General features: G+C 47.5%; 1 protein-coding gene across 1 annotated transcript in view; it reads right to left on the bottom strand.

The window, feature by feature from the left end:
- ITPKB (inositol-trisphosphate 3-kinase B) overlaps positions 1-17,309 on the bottom strand; it is a 100,350-nt gene that overhangs the window by 7,314 nt on the left and 75,727 nt on the right. The window contains exons 3-5 of the mRNA XM_065401611.1: positions 16,518-16,617; positions 15,632-15,845; positions 7,310-7,514 (exon numbers count right to left, since the gene is read on the bottom strand). Coding sequence (XP_065257683.1) covers positions 7,310-7,514; positions 15,632-15,845; positions 16,518-16,617 — 519 coding nt within the window. The remainder of the gene's footprint in view (positions 1-7,309; positions 7,515-15,631; positions 15,846-16,517; positions 16,618-17,309) is intronic.

Consider the following 17,309-nt stretch of genomic DNA (forward strand, 5'->3'; position numbering starts at 1 on the left):
GTCAGATGTCAGGCACCAATAGTGAATCAGCACAATACCCTTGCATGTCTGCGTCAGATGTGGGATTACAGCACACTTCCCGGTAGAACTTTGTCCCCAAAAGACTCTCTTCTCCTACTATTCTGTTCCCAAAGGTCTTAGGGAAGGAAGTATGCAAACAACTGGAAGTCAAAAGATTGGGGTGCCATTCCTGCTCTTCTACAGACTTCCTATGGGATCTTTGCCAAGTCTCTTAACCTCTCTCTGCTTCCGTCCCTTAGCTACAAAATGGGGATGATGAAGAGTCTCACAAACAAATTAAGAAAGCTACTGTGATGCTAAGTCACTTTGAGAGCTTCAGACACTGTAGAAATGAAGAGCATAGATCAGGTTCTTTCATTGTTTGTCCAGATTCTATAAACCACTGAGTAATCAGAATTCCCTTTGGGACCTGCACTTCCTGGCTGTAGAGGCTAGTTTTAAAGTGTGTCCTATACACACAGCTTTGTTTCCATAGTCTAGTGCTCCATGAAGGATGACTTGTTTGCCCACAACACTCTGAAAGGATGGGAGCCGGAAAGACATCCTGTTATGCTGGGGAAGATGAAGTAAGAATGAAGAACTGGATCAGAGGATGAGGGAAGGAACAGAGTACAATGAATATCCTGTCCTGTACCTTTAGATGTCCTTATAAAGCCTTCCCGGGGCGTTCCGAGTATTCAACTGAGCACCATTCCCAAAGAAATGGAAGATGAAATATGTGTGTGTACAATGCATGAATTGTGGGGGCGAGTAGACTGATCATGTAAATCAGTGTGCCAAATTTAGTCAGTAAATGATATGCAAATGTAATCCAAGATTATGCACATTTTGTAAACTGACTTAAGCAATAGTAAAACCTACAACTAAAGATGATGAACAATCTTGCTTGCTAAAGTATGCTCAGTGGAGTGGATCTGTGCGACGTTACACCTGTTTAGGAAAACTGCTGTTTGTGTGAGTGCAATTGGGAGCCATTTATAATGCATAAAGTCCTAAGTGCTTTGGGACATGACAGCCTGAGATCATCTCAGGGCCTGTGCACCGTTGCAGGTGGCCAAGATCAGAGAAGCCGTGCTGACAGAATGTGTGCTCTCAGAGAGTGGGGAAGTACCTTCAGAGGAGGTTTGCTTGCTCAGGAACTTGATCCCTCTTGTTGTCCAGAGGGAGAGTTCCCTGGCTACTATGCATCAGTCATATGGAAACCTCCCCCGACCCTGCCCCTTGGAGATGACAGATACCAACCTGGAGAAGGGCTATCACACTAGTTTCACATGTAAACTGCAGTACAGCCTTGCACAAAGCATTCAAGAAGGGAGGTGTATGGTTATGAGTGGAGTTTTACGTGCGGCTATAAATAAATGAAACAGTGGATGGGCTTTGAGATAAGGCATTAGCTCCGTTTCAGGAAAGCCAGCTAGAATATTTATAATGCTGCTCCTATAATTATTCCCCACTTGAAGTTTTCCCTGAGCTGCCAGGCAGTGCTGTGGTGTTTTCCATAGGCTTGACATTTACAGGTGTTCTAGCCCCAGGGAGTTAATCTTTACAAAGAAGAAATGTAGGGCTGGTTGATGGGCCATAGCAACTGGGCTTTCCCTGCCACCACCCCCACGTTAGCACCAGTTTTAGCCTATGGTAACTTTAGCGTCAAGGCTAACTTGTTTCTTCTGTGGAATCCTAGAACTTGCAGTCAGCAAGATCAGGTCGCCAGGTTCTTTCTTGAAGGGTGTTTGGGTGGGATTTTCAGGAGCCTAAGGAAGTTAAGTCAATGGAGTTTGTGTGACTATATAAATGTGTATACATCAGTACAGCAGTACACTATGCAGGGCATATACTTCTGAGAGTGACTGATGCCTCAAGGTAGTTTTAACTACTAGTAGAAATGGGATCCATCTTGAGTTTTACCCTGGTTATTTTGATAAAATCTGGCGTTCCCAGCCTTTTCAATGCAGGAAAGCACCACTGTCCCCATTGTACAAACAGAGAGATGCAGAGTGGGTAAGTGACTTACTCACGGTCACCCAGCAAGCTGGGGACGGAGCTAGGAATGGGACAGGAACTAGGTTCCCAAGTCCCAGTCTTGCGGTCTGCCTACTAGATTCCATTGCCCTCCTCTTGAAACTTGATACATTCACTAAGGCTCTCTTCATACAAGTCTCTTGCTCCACCCCACAACGCTCTGCCTATTGAAACTTGCACACAACTCTCAGTTACTTCAGTGGGAGCTGCTCCTGCCGATCTGAAAACAAGATTTAGCACAAGATCCTCTCCATCAAGATTTCCACTACAGACAACTTACAGGGTAGATTACTCCAGACAATCCTGTTTTTCCAGGAAGATGTCCATAGTGAGAAAGTAGGGAAGGAAAAAACAAGAACCGTCTCTCAATAAAACTTTCCTAAGTTTCCCCATGAGGCTTCAATAGCAGCTTCAAGATACTGAATGCCTGTTCTCAGCAGGGAATGCTTATCCAGTTATGAAGCAAGCAAAGTAATACAATTCAGCAACATTTGCTGTGTGTAAAACTTCAACTTATAGGTAGGGGAAAAGATCTATGCCAGTAACCAAAGTGAAATGTCAGTGCTATAGATTGGAGGGGGGAAAAATCTAGGAACTGAGGGATTTAAGGAGAATTACAGTGATTAGAGGCAAAAGACTCAATTAGATGAGTCCATCCCCTTGCGGTATCCCTATATATAATCCTTTAGACCAAGCATGCAGCCCAGAGAACTATGAACAGATAAATACACTTAATCTTAGCAAGAGGACAGAGAGAAGCAACAGACGAATCACCATGTGCAAGATTTAGTCCTAACTGATCCAGCTACTTTTTAGTTTTAGTTTCATAAAGTGCACCAGCCAAATAGTGACAGTTACAGCAATGGAAATGGGTGAAGGGTTGTTCAGATTAAGGGCTGATATAGGGAACTGTCTGACTGGGTGGAGGGAGCAAAGAGGAGGGGATTTAGTGGTGTTTTGAAGAGGGCTGGGAAAGTCAGTGAAATGGGACAGTTCTCAGTGTCAGTTAAGAATCAGCCTCCAATAGAACTGGAGGGGAAGGGGGAAACTGAGCAGTGGTCAGAACTGGTGGAACAGATGAGGGAATGTGTATTACGGCAAGACGACAAAGGTTTTTTAAGGGGAAGGTAGCCAATGGTGGAGGCCTCTCAGGAAGGCGGCTATGCTGCAGCACACCAACCATGCTGAAAAAATGATTATTCTTCCTTTAGCCCCTTTCAGCAAGTCCCTGAGTGACACAGACAGATACAAATGCAATACCACCCGCTGGTCATGAATCTTGTTGCATCAATTCAACCTCAGAAAGGCCTCCTCTTCTCACAGTGGGATCGCCTTCATTGCTCAGCATTTGTCCAAGGAAAAACATTTGCTAGGAGCATGGTTTGAAGTGGTTCAGTCACAGCAGTTCAGTAAGAAGGTGCTTTTCAATGGGGCACCGTCTTTGCACCAGAATGTACGCTTGCATTTAGCCCCGCACTTTCCAAGTCTCTCAACCTTGTGGTTGCGAAGCCCTCCCTAATGTAAAAGGATGCAGTGACGCCTGCCCAGTTATGCAGACAGCCTGAAACAGCAGCTGTGAGAATGTTGACTGAGTTTTAAATCCAATGACTAATGACAATACAAATAATGCATCCGACGAAGTATGCTCCAATACATCTGTTAGTCTTAAAGGTGCCACAGGACTCTCTGTTGCTTAATACAAATAATCTCTACGTCAGCCATTACCCCGCTGATCAAAGAGTGTTAAGAAAATGGGGCTGTTATTAGGAGGATCTCCACAAAGTACTGAAGGAGTAGCTGGGGTTGTGGTTGTCAGTTGCAGCGAGTGCCACTACTCATTTTAACCACCACTTACCACTTGTTTTAACCCCAGCTTGTTTTAATTAATCTGACCACTGGTTAGTGGAGTTGAACTCTTACTCCCTTCTGCCCTTCTCCCCAATTCAAAGCAGGGTTTCCTTCATTTTAATTCAGTTCTACAGCGATTGGATGTTTATCTCTAGTAAAGGGTTTGAAAGCGCCTAAGACCCATTAACTTGCAATGAGACTTAGGCTTCTAAGGCCTGATCTACACCTAAAAATGTGATCAATCTAGCTACATCGCTAAAGGCTGTGAAAAATTTTGTGCCCTGTGCCACGTAGTTAGGGTGACATAACTCCCACTGTAGAATTCTTCCATTAGCCTAGCTACCACCTTTTTGGAGAGGTGGATTACCTACATTGATTACCTACCCCTTCTGTTTAGGTAGGACTCGTCTACACTATGGTGCTACAGTGGCACAGCTGCAGTGCTGTAGCTGTGTCGCTGTAGTGTGGACATACCCTCAGTCACTTAGGGCTTGTCTTCACTGCAAAGTTGTAACTTGTTCCCCATTCACACACACAAACCCTTCACTCGAGTGTGGTGCTTGTAAATCAAGTTGGCTGGCCCATAAGGGGGCTCAGGCTGCAGCTCGAGTCAGCAGAACTCATTAGTTGCTAACATGACTATCCTGTAGTGTGGATGAAGGCTAGTTCCACTCATGTGCCGCTAGTCCTCCAATGCCTTCCCATAATTCCTCTCCTCTAACCACCAGTCCTCGTGAAGGGACAGACAAGTTCCTCCACAATTCACTGGGAGATAATTCATAGAGTAGCTCTGCTTACTGCAGTGCCAAGGACCGTGAGACAGCCCCCAGAATTCTTAGACCCACACACGAGTGAGTGCAGCACCTGAGTGGACAAAGCAGCTTGCATGCTATTTTGCAGTGTGGCTGCTCTCACTCAAGCTAGGCTAAAATTGAGAGAAGTAACTCAAGCGTAGATAACTTAAATTAATTCTGCAGTGAAGACATGTCCTTCAGCACTTTTGCAAGAGTTACCCATCATGTTTAAATGAGAGACAGAGCATCTCGTTACGTGGGAGAGGAATCTCCATAGCCCCTGATCATGATCATGCCTCGATACTGCAATCTGAGATGGGCACAAACTAAAACCCACATTCTGGTTTGGATCAAGGTTTCAGCTCAGAACTTTAGCATGACAATTCCAGACACCAAAACAGACACCCTGAGCTTTGGTAAAGTTCAGATCCATATAGGCTTTTGCTTCTCTTCATTATAGAGACTGGCTCATGTACTAAAAGGATTGGATCATGTTTTTGGACAAGCTGCCTCTAGAGGGCAGCTTTAAACTGCTAGGATGTTACACAGCAACTATTAGTCTAGGCCAGGGCAGAGGTGGGCAAACTACTGCGGCCTGCGGGACCCTCCTGCCAGGCCCCTGAGCTCCTGCCCCGGGAGGCTAGCCCCCGGCCCCTCCCCCGCTGTTCCCCCTTCCCCGCTGCCTCAGCTTGCCCCGCCGCCGGCGCAATGCTCTGGGCGGCAGGACTGCGAGCTTCTGGGGCAGCGCCACTGCAGAGCCTGGCCTGACCCGGTGCTCTATGCTGCGCGGTGCATGGCTGTAGCGCCACCAGCCACCGGTGCTCCAGGCAGTGCGGTAAGGGGGCAGGGAGCGGGGGGGGGGGGGAGTTGGATAGAGGGCACGGGAGTTTGGGGTGGTGGTCAGGGGGCAGGGGTGTGGATAGGGGTCAGGGCGGTCAGAGGGCAGGGAGCAGGGGGGTTGAATGGGGGCAGGGGTCCAGTCAGGAAGGAGGGGGGGTTGGATGGGGCGGCGGGAGGCAGTCAGGGGCGGGGGTTCCAGGGGCGGTCAGGGGACAAGGAGCGGGGGAGGGGTGGATGGGGCAGGGTCCTGGGGGTGGGCTGTCAGGGGGCGAGAAGCGGGGGGGAGGGTGGAAATGGGGGAAGGCGGGCCACGCCCCCTCCCCTAACCGGCCCCCCATACAATTTCCAAAACCCGATGTGGCCCTCAGGCCAAAAAGTTTGCCCGCCCCTGGTCTAGGGCCTGGTCTACACTTACAAGTTGGGTCCACATAACTACGGCACTCAGGGGCATGAAAAATCCACACTCCTGAATGCTGTAGTTAAGCCGAACTAAGCCCCAGCATAGACATGGCTATGGCGATGGAAGAATTCTCCTGTCAATCTAACTACTGCTATTCGGGGAGGTGGATTACCAACATTGACGGAAAAAATCTCTTCCATAACTATAGGAAGGATCTACGCTACGGCGCTACCATGGCAAAGCTAATTGGCCTAGCTTTTCAGTAGTTAGAGTTGCTAGCCCTCGAGTGCCATCCAGGACGGCGGCAGTCAGTGAAACATGAGTAAAATGTGCAGAGCTTTTACAGAGGACTTATTTGTCAGGCAGACTTTTCCCAGTTTACTTGTGCCTTTATCACATTTCACTCCTCTTTTATACAGCCAGTTCTTGAGAGATTGGAAGGGGAAGGAGCAGAAACAAATTCTGCTTTGAATTTTCAGGTCACAGAGCTGGATCCTGATTTTTTTTTTGAAATATCTCTAAAGTTTGGAAGGGGCTCAGTTCTCTGTTATTGAGGCAAGTTAGGACCCAAAAGCAAAAGTTTAGTCAAAGCTTTGCCTGCAGTTTTGGGTGGAAAGAGCAGTTTTCCAAGGCTCACCCTCAGAAGCCATAAGGTGGCACAGGACATCTTGAGGAACTCGTTGAGAATTTGAAAGTAGAAGGCAGCTTGGGTGAAAGTGATCATGAAATCATAGAGTTTGCAATTCTAAGGAAGGGTAGAAGGGAGAACAGCACAATAGAGACAATGGATTTCAGGAAGGCAGATTTTGGTAAGCTCAGAGAGCTGATAGGTAAGGTCCCATGGGAATCAAGACTGAGGGGAAAAACAACTGAGGAGGGTGGCAGTTTTTCAAAGGGACACTATTAAGGGCCCAAAAGCAAGCTATTCCGCTGGTTAGGAAAGATAGAAAATGTGGCAAAAGACCACCTTGGCTTAACCACGAGATCTTGCATGATCTAAAAAATAAAAAGGAGTCATATAAAAAATGGAAACTAGGACAGATTACAAAGGATGAATATAGGCAAATAACACAGGAATGCAGGGGCAAGATTAGAAAGGCAAAGGCACAAAATGAGCTCAAACTAGCTACAGGAATAAAGGGAAACAAGAAGACTTTTTATCAATACATTAGAAGCAATCCTAGAATCTATGAATCTATGAATCTTGAAATGCCATGAGCCTGGCTCAGAGAGATTGTTCGGTGTGCACCTTTCACCAAGTTTGGCTACAGAAACTTCATGCTACTAATAGCGGTTGCAGAAAATTAATACTTCTCCCAGGCAGGTTTTCCCATGAACCCTGCCAGTGACCAGTGTTATGACACGGAGACGGGTCAAGCAGCCTCACCTTTATCCCCTCGATTCTGAATCCCAGGGTTGCTGTAGAACTAATGGTCTCCCTCCACTGCATGTATCGGGGCTTGGTTACTGCATGCAGGTCATTCTCCTCCTCGGTCGGGGCACTGGGATCTACTTCAATCATCTTCTGATACATGTCCTTCCGCAGGCTTGGCTTCTTTCTGGCCTTTGTTAGCTCTTCCTCCAAATACGTTCTGCAAAGGAGGCGGAAAGATTATTAGCAGTTGATGAGTGCGGTACGGTTCCAATGTATTGTGGTCACTGTCTGAACATGTTAATAGCAGTGAGGAAGGATGGCACTCCTTATTAAGGGACTGATCCCCCAATATAGTCCGCAACAGGAAGTCCAAGTGCCTTCAATTCCCATTGACTTCACTTGGAAGTGAGGGCACTCAAAGTCCTCACAGGACTAAGACCTAAAGAGGCAGTGTCGTATGGGCAATTTCCAAAGAACAAGAACCCCCAACACCTGGGGTTGCAATAAATATGTATACAGGCCTCAGGCCACATAACCCATGAACAGGTGTTACAAATAAAAACTCAACATTAGCGACCTGAGACGAGGTACAGGAAAAGTCCATCAGCTACCTTCAGTTACACCAAGAAAGGAGATACAGAAGGCAAATGCAGCATGCACAGAAAAGCTTTTTTATTTCCAGCCCACCTGCCATCATTCAGAGCTCAGACCACAGACAGACATTACAATTCAGGCGCAACCCCAAAATGGTCCAATTTATAACATGTTCCAAGGGCTGGCTCAGTAGGAGCCGCTCTGCCATTTGCAGAGGGGGCCAAGAGAAACACAAGACACTTGTACTGCAGTAGTGCCTGGAGGCTACAGTCAGAATCAGAGCCCTGCTGTGTCAGGCAATGCATAGTTAGCAACGGTCCTTACCCCAGAAAGCATGTACCTGGGATAACAGAAGATATCCAGGGAGTAACTGCCTATAGAGAAATGTGAAGACATTAACCTACATAAAGACTTGTTTAACTGATCCTGCACAGTTTAGTACCCCAAGTTTCCACCCTGGTGCAAATACTTCAGACATTCTGAAGTTACTCAGGATTCAAAATTAATATGGCTAAAATCAGATTAGTTCCCCCGCTCTGCCTATCCTTGGGGCCCCACAGTTCCCTCCTGACAGGTGTGAGTGGGCTCTGAAGACCCAGGCAGGCCGGTAACACCTCTGTCAGATCTGTTCCAACACAGCTACCCTCCTCTCACTGCTAAATATCTAACAGGACTCTGGGACATTAGATGGTGTCATCTTCTGATCAATTGGTAGAGCTGACATAATGAGAGGTGACTCTATGGGGATTTGCTGAAGCAAGTCAAAGATATCAGCGAAACAGATGACCAAGTTCGGTCCTGGACAAATACTGGATAAACTTAGGATGCCGCTGATGTGGTATTTAAGAGTTGTAGGTTTTCTCCACCAACGGACCTGTTCTGCGAGGTAGTAAGCACCTCTCCTGCACAGTGCAATGTCCAAGTCCTGCCATGTCTTCCTCTCCCTCATTCCAAAGATCAGCCTTCAGCTAAAACTGTCTGGGCCCTCACCACTCCAGTTACTGTAACCTCTTCTGTGGCCCCTCACAACATCCCCTCCAGCCCATACAGAAACACAGTCAGTGGGATCATTTTCCACGACCACTGATCTGGCCACTGCACAACTGCATCAGGTTTTTGCAATCACCTTCAAGGCCCTACCTAACTTCCACTCAAGCCTCAGATCCTTAACGTGCACCAAATCAGTGTCATCAACAAGAGGGGGGAGGTTTTCTCTCTCACTCAACCCTTCTCCTCTGGAATAAGTTAGGAGCAGATTACTCAACGTTTGTCTTGGATAACTAGTTTGGAATGCTGAGCAAACCTAAACAAGTAGTTATTCTCCCAAGCTAAATGAAGCTTTCAAAATGTGCTCTGTCAACTGACCATGTACCATGGAAACTGGCACAATTCAAAAAGAGAGAGAGAGAAGTTGCTACATCCCAACACTTGACTGTTAACAGCATCTGGTGTTCCCTTTGATAATCAGCTGACATGCTCTGACTTTTGTTGAAGTCTGTCTTGTGCTTTTTGGTACATGACCCTGCCCCCTCACCGCATACCACGGTGTGCTGCAGCAAACAGGGTATTAAACAGGATGTTTTCACACAAAGCTGTTTTGAGATAGCTTAGTTCGTCTGGCGTTAGTCTGTTTCAGTTGGACTATCAAGAAGGCAAAACCTTGTTCCCACTCCTGTAAAATACAGAGCAGAGTGAAGAGTTGTAACTTTGAACAGGTCTGTACGATTCATGATGGAAAACAATGAGACAACTGGGAGGGGCTGGAGTGCGTGTTCCTCCATTGGACATATATGTCCTTTTCCATAGATTTTATTGTTCTGGGTCCCATTTATCTGAAATCCTGTTCTCTGAACAGACATACAGAGTGTTTATTACCCTTGCTGTGGATTTGGGCCAGTCATCTCACAGTAATAACTGTGATACATCAGGGGGATTGGCAATGAAGTCTTACAGTTGTTTTCAGTCAGCCTCCAGACAGATGTAAGCTGCCACTTCCCAGAGAAACCCGCGGGTGGGGAAAGGGCAGGCTCCTCTAGGACAGGGTGGAAATGCTGAGATAGCATCTGCTCACTCACAAGCAACAGCTATGACCTGCCTTCGGATAAGTCCCTCTCAGAACAAACACTTTTGCCACCATCTGTTGAACTAACAAGATCTGCTAAGGAATAAACTCTGTGCAGGGTTTGGTGTCTCCACTGCTCTTTAACACGGCCCTGTTGTCACAGTTCACAGCACTGATTTGTGCTCTATAGGTAGGCTCGGAAGGATTTGATTTTTATCGGCAAACGTCGATTTCACTGTGCGCGCGCGCACAGGCACACACACACACACACAAACTGACAAAAAAAACCTTTCCGTCGATGATCATCAAAATTTACAGCTCGGCCAAGTAAGAAAAATGCCGCTTGAGAACGTACTAAAGTCTGATGTAAGGATATTTACTTTACATATTTTGCCGTGTGATGTTGACAATTTGTGTTTTAATGGTTATGAAGGTTGAACTTTCTGTATCTCAATGTCTATTACCATTAAATAATTATTTCTGAAACCTCCATTGTTGCCCTCCCCCCCTGCCCCCAGCCCCAGAATTTCACACCTCTGTGAAAATGTAAATAGCTAACAATAGAAAAAATGCTTACAAATACACATTGGTGATATTATCCATCAAAATTATAAATACATAAAAATCAAATTCTATCCCTTCCTCCGGTAGCAGACATTCAATAACCTTCACCATTTGCTGCTTCCCAAATAGAGGACTTGGTCATGATATCAGGCCTTAATCTTCCAACTCATGGATCCCCCATCCTTCCCCACAGGCCTTGCCCCCAGTGGTAAGTTTCACTCTAGAAATACATATGAATCAGTATTTCACAAGCTATAATCCTCAAAGCCCACTTGAAGTAGTAAAGATTCTAAAAGAATCATTTAACCTACCTGTGAAAATGCATCTAGCTCTGGGGCAGCCATTGAACAGTTTAGGAGAGCAGGTGGGAAGCCACCCAGTTGAAATGCAGTGGGAATTCAGGAAGGCAGAATGTAATTACCACAATGTGAATCTGGCCAGGACACAGAGGTTATTCATAAAGTCGCCCCACATCTTTAATAGCTACAAGGGATCAAAACCTTGATTTTACATCTTCAGAATAGCAGAACAGGGCCCCCTAACACAATGGTAGGAAATTGCTTTGACACTGACGGAGAAAAAGTATCACCTACTGAAATTCCACTCCCTATAGCAGGGGTGGGCAAACTTTTTGGCCCAAGGGCCACATCTGGGCATAGAAATTGTATGGTGGGCCATGAATGCTCACATAATTGGGGTTGGGGTGCGGAATGGGGTGAGGGCTCTGGCTGGGGGTGTGGGCTCCGGGGTGGGGCCAGAAATGAGGAGTGTAGGGTGCGGGAAGGGGCTCTGGGCTGGGGTGGGGGGGGAGGACTCCAACTGGGGGTGCAGACTCTGCGGTGGGGCTGGGGATGACAGGTTTGGGGTGCAGGAGGGTGCTCCGGGCTGGGACCGAGGGGTTCGGAGGGCAGGAGGGGGATCAGGGCTGGGGCAGGGGGCTGGGTGGCTCAGAGGTGCAGGCTCCAGGCAGCGCTTACCGAAAGCAGCTCCCAAAAGCAGTGGCATGTCCCCCCTCTGGCTCCTACACGGAGGTGCAGCCAAGCAGCTCTGCTGCGCGCTGCCCCATCCGCAGGTGCTGCCCCTGCAGCTCCCATTGGGCGCAGTTCACGGCCAATGGGAGCTGCGGAGGCAGTGCGTGGGGCGGGGGCAGCATGTGGAGCAGAGCCCCCTGGCTGCCCCAATGTGTAGGAGTCAGAGGGGGGTCATGCTGCTGCTTCCAGGAGCTGCGCGGTGTGGCCCCCGACCCTGCTCCCTGGCTGGAGCTCCGGAGCTGGGCAAGCCCCAGATCCAGCAGGAGCTCAAGGGCCGGATTAAAACAGCTGGCGGGCCAGATGCGGCCCGTGGGCAGTAGTTTGCCCACCTCTGCCCTATAGCATGGTTTTTGGAAGTCTCTCTGCCAGCTACTGTCTCAGTTCAATCCTGTTTTGTACTGGGATCCTGTCAGAGTCCAAGTAGTTTGGTATGGCAGATTGGATACCCCAGCAAGACACAATGCAGCAAATAACCCTGCTGTATCCCTTCACTCTTTAACACTTCACATCCAGAGACCAGTTACAACAAAGCTATTCTCTTAGGTAGCTAAGGACTAGCTCTCTGCAGATGGGCCATGCTTTCTTTCTGTTTTGCCTATGCCCAGGCAGTGGTGCTCAACGGCGCTTTACTTCCACATCTCAAGTAGAACGCAAGGGGGCGTGTGCTAGAGAGAATACGTGGACGGGGTTATGCGTATGTCTCATGGGACCTTGCTAGGCCAGCTTATATCTATTTCAGAAACCAAGGCATCTGATCACATGGCAGGACATTACCAGAGCCTCCTCTCTTTTAAAACCTCACCTGAAACAAAGTGGCGAAGGGCTGTGGCTTTAGTTAGCACAGGGGTAGGCAACCTATGGCACGCGGGCCGAAGGCGGCACATGAGCTGATTTTCAGTGGCACTCACACTGCCCGGGTCCTGGCCACCGGTCTGGGGGGGCTCTGCATTTTAATTTACTTTTAAATGAAGCTTCTTAAACATTTTAAAAACCTTATTTACTTTACATACAACAATAATTTAGTTATATATTATGGACTTATAGAAAGAGACCTTCTAAAAATGTTAAAATGTGTTACTGGCACGCAAAACCTTAAATTAGAGTGAATAAATGAAGACTCAGCACACCACTTCTGAAAGGTTGCCGACCCCTGAGTTAGCATGTAACTTTTGGGTGGGGGGAGGGAGTGGGCAATGTGGTCTGAAATACTCACCCTCTGAGCATAGTGAGGAGTCCAGAGTCTCTTCATTTGTGGATACCCTTCCCTCCCCCTCTCAAACTCCCCTAGGCTTTATCCATCACCTGTGCCCCTACAAATCTGATTTTAGGCTGAAGGTAACTGGAGGAGGCCGCTGCCTTCCAAAGCAAGGCGGTATTGCTTCCCGCTTGGAAAGAAGAAGGGTGGCAAGGCGTAAACAAGCACTCTCTGCCTGCACCCACAACACTGTATGGAATACACTATCTTCACAGCATTGCCAGAATGGGAAAACCCACAGCTCCTGCTTGGCTGGGAATAGCCAACAGGTCAGCTTAGAGGAACACTTTAACCTTCTGGGGTGCAACATATTTGAGGAGATAAGCCTGAACCAAAATCCCATTTCTGACAAGCCAGAGTATACTTCTCAATCCTTTGGCTTGGACCCTTGCTCTCTAGATTCCTAAATCCTCTGCTAGCCACTGAACATTGTAAACTTCATGTAGCTGCAATTATGGGTATAAGCCTCGTTTTGTATTGTGGTAACACCTAGGGACCCTGAGCAGCTATGTGTTAGGAGCTGTACACAGCTGGAAGTAGACAATTCTTTGTTTATTATGCTAGCATGTGGAGGTCACAGTCAGCAAGCCAGGTCTGGTGTAACAAACAGCAGTCACAGCACCCCAGCTGCCTAGCCACTGTCGAGATCCTGCCCCGGAGGCGTTAGGAGTTGAAAATGCAATTTGCTTTCCTCATTGAGTCTCCATTGGTAAGCTTTAGTGTGCACCTTTTTGCACCATTATGTCTATTTTAACACAAACACTGTTTTGACTCCACTGCATTGCAGATCTCCCCTGAAAGTCAAGCTCTAGCTACCTGCTCGGCAATCACATGCAGATGATTTTGCCTAATTCCACCCACCGATAACAGTGTGGCAAAGGGATATACAGCCCCTTTCACAACTTCCTGTACTGCTGTAGCCTCCTGGCTTGTCAATGACACCAACACAGACCGGGCCTACAGGTCACTGCCGGTGCAAGCAAATTTTAAGGAAAAGATCTTCCCTAACCTCCTTGACGAGGATGTGCTCTTTTGGGCAAAGCATTGGTTAACACTGCTCAGAATATTGTTCTACTTGTTCATGCAGTAACTTGAACTTCATTCCCCTTCTGTGAAGCAGAGGCCAACCAAAACAGTGCAGCAGAACAGCCTGCCTCCTTTCAGAGATACAAAGAAAAGCACATGGGCAAATTTACTAGGACAGTGGGTTTTCTTGTGGGGGCTTGTGAACAAGATTTAATTGTCACCCCAGGGGACAGACCCAGTCCCCATTTCATCCAAGTTACACTTCAACCCATGCCCAAGGTGGGGCGGGGGGGAGGGATGCTGCTAGCTTGGAGACTGCCAGCATTCCATTACCTGCATTCCTCCCCCTCCGGAGGGGGAGTATGGGTTTTGTGTCTGACAGTCTAACATGCCAGTTCATGTTTCACATCAGGAGTTCAAAAGGGGAAGAAGAAGAAGAAGGAAAAAAAGAAATTCCTCTCTTCCCACAAGAGCTGTCAGCTTTTCCAGAAAGCATAAGCGTCTCTACCACATCTAAGCTTTAAGCCTGTCCTTTACAGGGATCTAAAACCCAAGCTGGCTAGTGGTTTATATCTGGCCTGAATCTGCATACTGGCTTTGGGTTTCGACATAAAAACTTAAGAACCTGATCCTGCAATGCTTGCCCATGTGTAATCCTTACTTGCTCAAATAATCCCATTGAAGTCAACAGGACTAGTTCCATGGTTAAGGTCTGCATAGCTAAGCATTTGCAGGATTGAATTTTAATAGTTCGTAGATGGGTTCCAAGGAAGACTAGAATACATATGCTCACCCTTTGTGAAAGGCTTCAGGATTCACTGATGAAGGACAGAGTAGAATATTATACACTGTATCATAAAGAGCATGCAAGAGCTAGTAAGAAGTAAGGGGAAGGATAAAAAGCTGTTTGAACTCAGATCTGAAGTGGAGCATGTGAGGCAGAGATACAAGAAGGCTGACAGCTAGCACCAAGGCCTTCGCTGCAGCTTGAATGGACTAGAGCCCCACATGGAATACACATATGCCCTGATGATTTCCATGGGGCATCTCCCAGAACATTAGCTGTCCGGATAGACCTTGTCCCAGCACGCTAGAATGTACTTTGATAGTGTAAAACATTAGGTGGTAAATGCTGTTCTTCCTTCAGAGAGGGGTGCAACTCCCTGGTGCTCTTCACCACAGAGCCAGAGATGGGTGTGCGACAGCACTGCTTGTGTTTTAGTCTAGGTGTGTGATGTCTAAGAAATGCTACCCCTGCCTGGACTTAAGGCAAACTTGTGGTGGGAGCTCCCAAGCAGGGCTCTCTCTCTGTGTCTCACCTCTTTTTAAAGCTGCTTCATTCGAGGATCTCTATTCTGACCCTATACAACTCCTGAAATGCACCTCCCCCCACTTAGATCAGTGCCCCTTGTGGTTAAGAGAGCAGGGCAAGGTACTGTCTCAAAAGCTGCCATCCCCAGGCCCCTGGAACAGCAATGGGCTACTAGTGCAGACTGATGCAACACCAAGCAATCCACTTTCACAGTACACCACAGAGTCACCAACATATGACTGCAGGAGTCTGTTCCACCATTTCCCAGCCCAGGTTTCCTCTTGTGTCTCCCACCCCCACCCGCTTGGCTTCCCTCTCTAAAGCCCTGGGCAATAGTCATCCATGGCCAGGTGAGCCTGTCAGAGTAGCCAGTTTGCTCTGGATATTGTTTACTCGGGTATTATGTTGCTTTAAGCACTGGATTTGGATTCTTGAACTCAGGCTGCTCCTTTCTGCTCAGTTACAAGCCAATGCACCTAGCAGCACTAACCTGACTCCCATCTTGCAGTCCATAACGCAGGGGGAGTCAAATTCAGCCAGCAGGTCTTCCATCTGATTGTACCGCTCCCCATCCTTCACCACATCCCCATGGTAGGCAGGAACAAAGGGCTTAAGGACGTCGTTCATCAAGCGGTCCAAGCAGCGCTGCTCAGATTCACAGTGCTTCTTGAGTATCCTGCCATTGGCTGCAGCCTTGAAGCTACCTGAGAGACAAAAGGCAACACAGTGCTTACGGGTGCAGACCCTTCGCAGAGGAGAGCAGGCAGATAGTCATGAAGCCTCCTGCCCCTGCTGACATCTCCACCCAGAACAATCAAGGTATACTGAACTGCTATTGAGTGTTACATAGTGTCAAAGGTTAACAGGATCTGACATGACAGACCTCAAGTCAGAGTCAAAGCTATATGTACTACTCATTTGGGGGGGACCTCTATCACTCCTTCCCTGCCCCCCGAACCACTGCCTCTAAGCATGTTAGCTTCCAGGGACTGATGAAGGAGAGTAACAGCCCCGCACATTGCTAAGTGGCAGGGTTTGAACTTGGAACCTTCATCAGCCGAGCACAAACCTCTACTGCTTGAGTGACAGGAGTAACTACAGCATCTGGCAGCAGTGATAGCACTACACTTTACAAGCATGCCACACTGGGATCTCCTTCATCTCCACACTATGCAATCTAGCATTTAGATCAGATCCTCCCTCAAGCCCCTGCTTCCCCAGAGACAGATTCAAGGTGAGCACTTAATGAGCGTCACAGAGACAATTGAGGCCAACACAGCTGATTAACTGAACCATCAGGAGACTTCCCAACATTTCATTAGTCTCACACCCTGGAGGGTTCCCTTGATGACATGGCACAGCTCAACCTTCCATACCTGCATGCCCTGCTAGTTGAATCCAAGGATACTTTTTCTTGAAGGACATAACAAAGGGAGACCACTGCACCATATTTTTGATCTTCCGCCATGACTTGCTCTAAGGAAACAGAGAAAGGCATATAGTGGGTCAATTGTTTGCTGTTCATAAAGCTGGCTTAGAGAGCAAGTTTGTGGATTTTGGGGATCGGGGAAAAGAAGGCCAACACTGAAGGGTGAAAGAGAAAGGAGCACAGGGAACACTGCTTCTCCCCTTTCTCTTCTGCCCCTGTGCCAGGCTGGGCTAGGAGCAAATAAGTCATTGGATCTCAATTATCAATTCACATTGGCATAAATCAAGAGTGACTCCATTGAAGTGAATGGAATTTCAGTTTTACACTGGTGAAAGCAAGATCAGAATCAGGCCCATTGGTTCAGGAGAGCACCCAGCTACATTATATACAGCAGAGTCACCTGCTATCCGAGGACAGGCTGTCAGCTCATTTCTGGGGTCCACCCTGGACAGCTCGTGAGTTAGAATTCTAGAAGTTGTAGTAAGATTTTACAGGTATGCCAGCATTTGTCAGGCTGGCAAAACTCCACTTCAGATCCACAAGCAAGAAGCCTATTTTTGTTCCCACTGGAAGACAGCTGCTTTGGTCATTAAGTATTGAGTCCCTGAGTGTCTGATTGACGAGCCAAACCCAGAGAGTCAGCACATTTGAGAGAACAGTTCGCTTCTGACATATGGTATTTGTTGTTAGATAGATTTATTAGTATAAATAAATGTGTGTACCAAGCGGGGTTGTACTC

This window comes from Emys orbicularis, chromosome 3 (genome assembly GCF_028017835.1).
Source record: "Emys orbicularis isolate rEmyOrb1 chromosome 3, rEmyOrb1.hap1, whole genome shotgun sequence".
In the NCBI taxonomy this organism is placed as follows: domain Eukaryota; kingdom Metazoa; phylum Chordata; order Testudines; family Emydidae; genus Emys; species Emys orbicularis.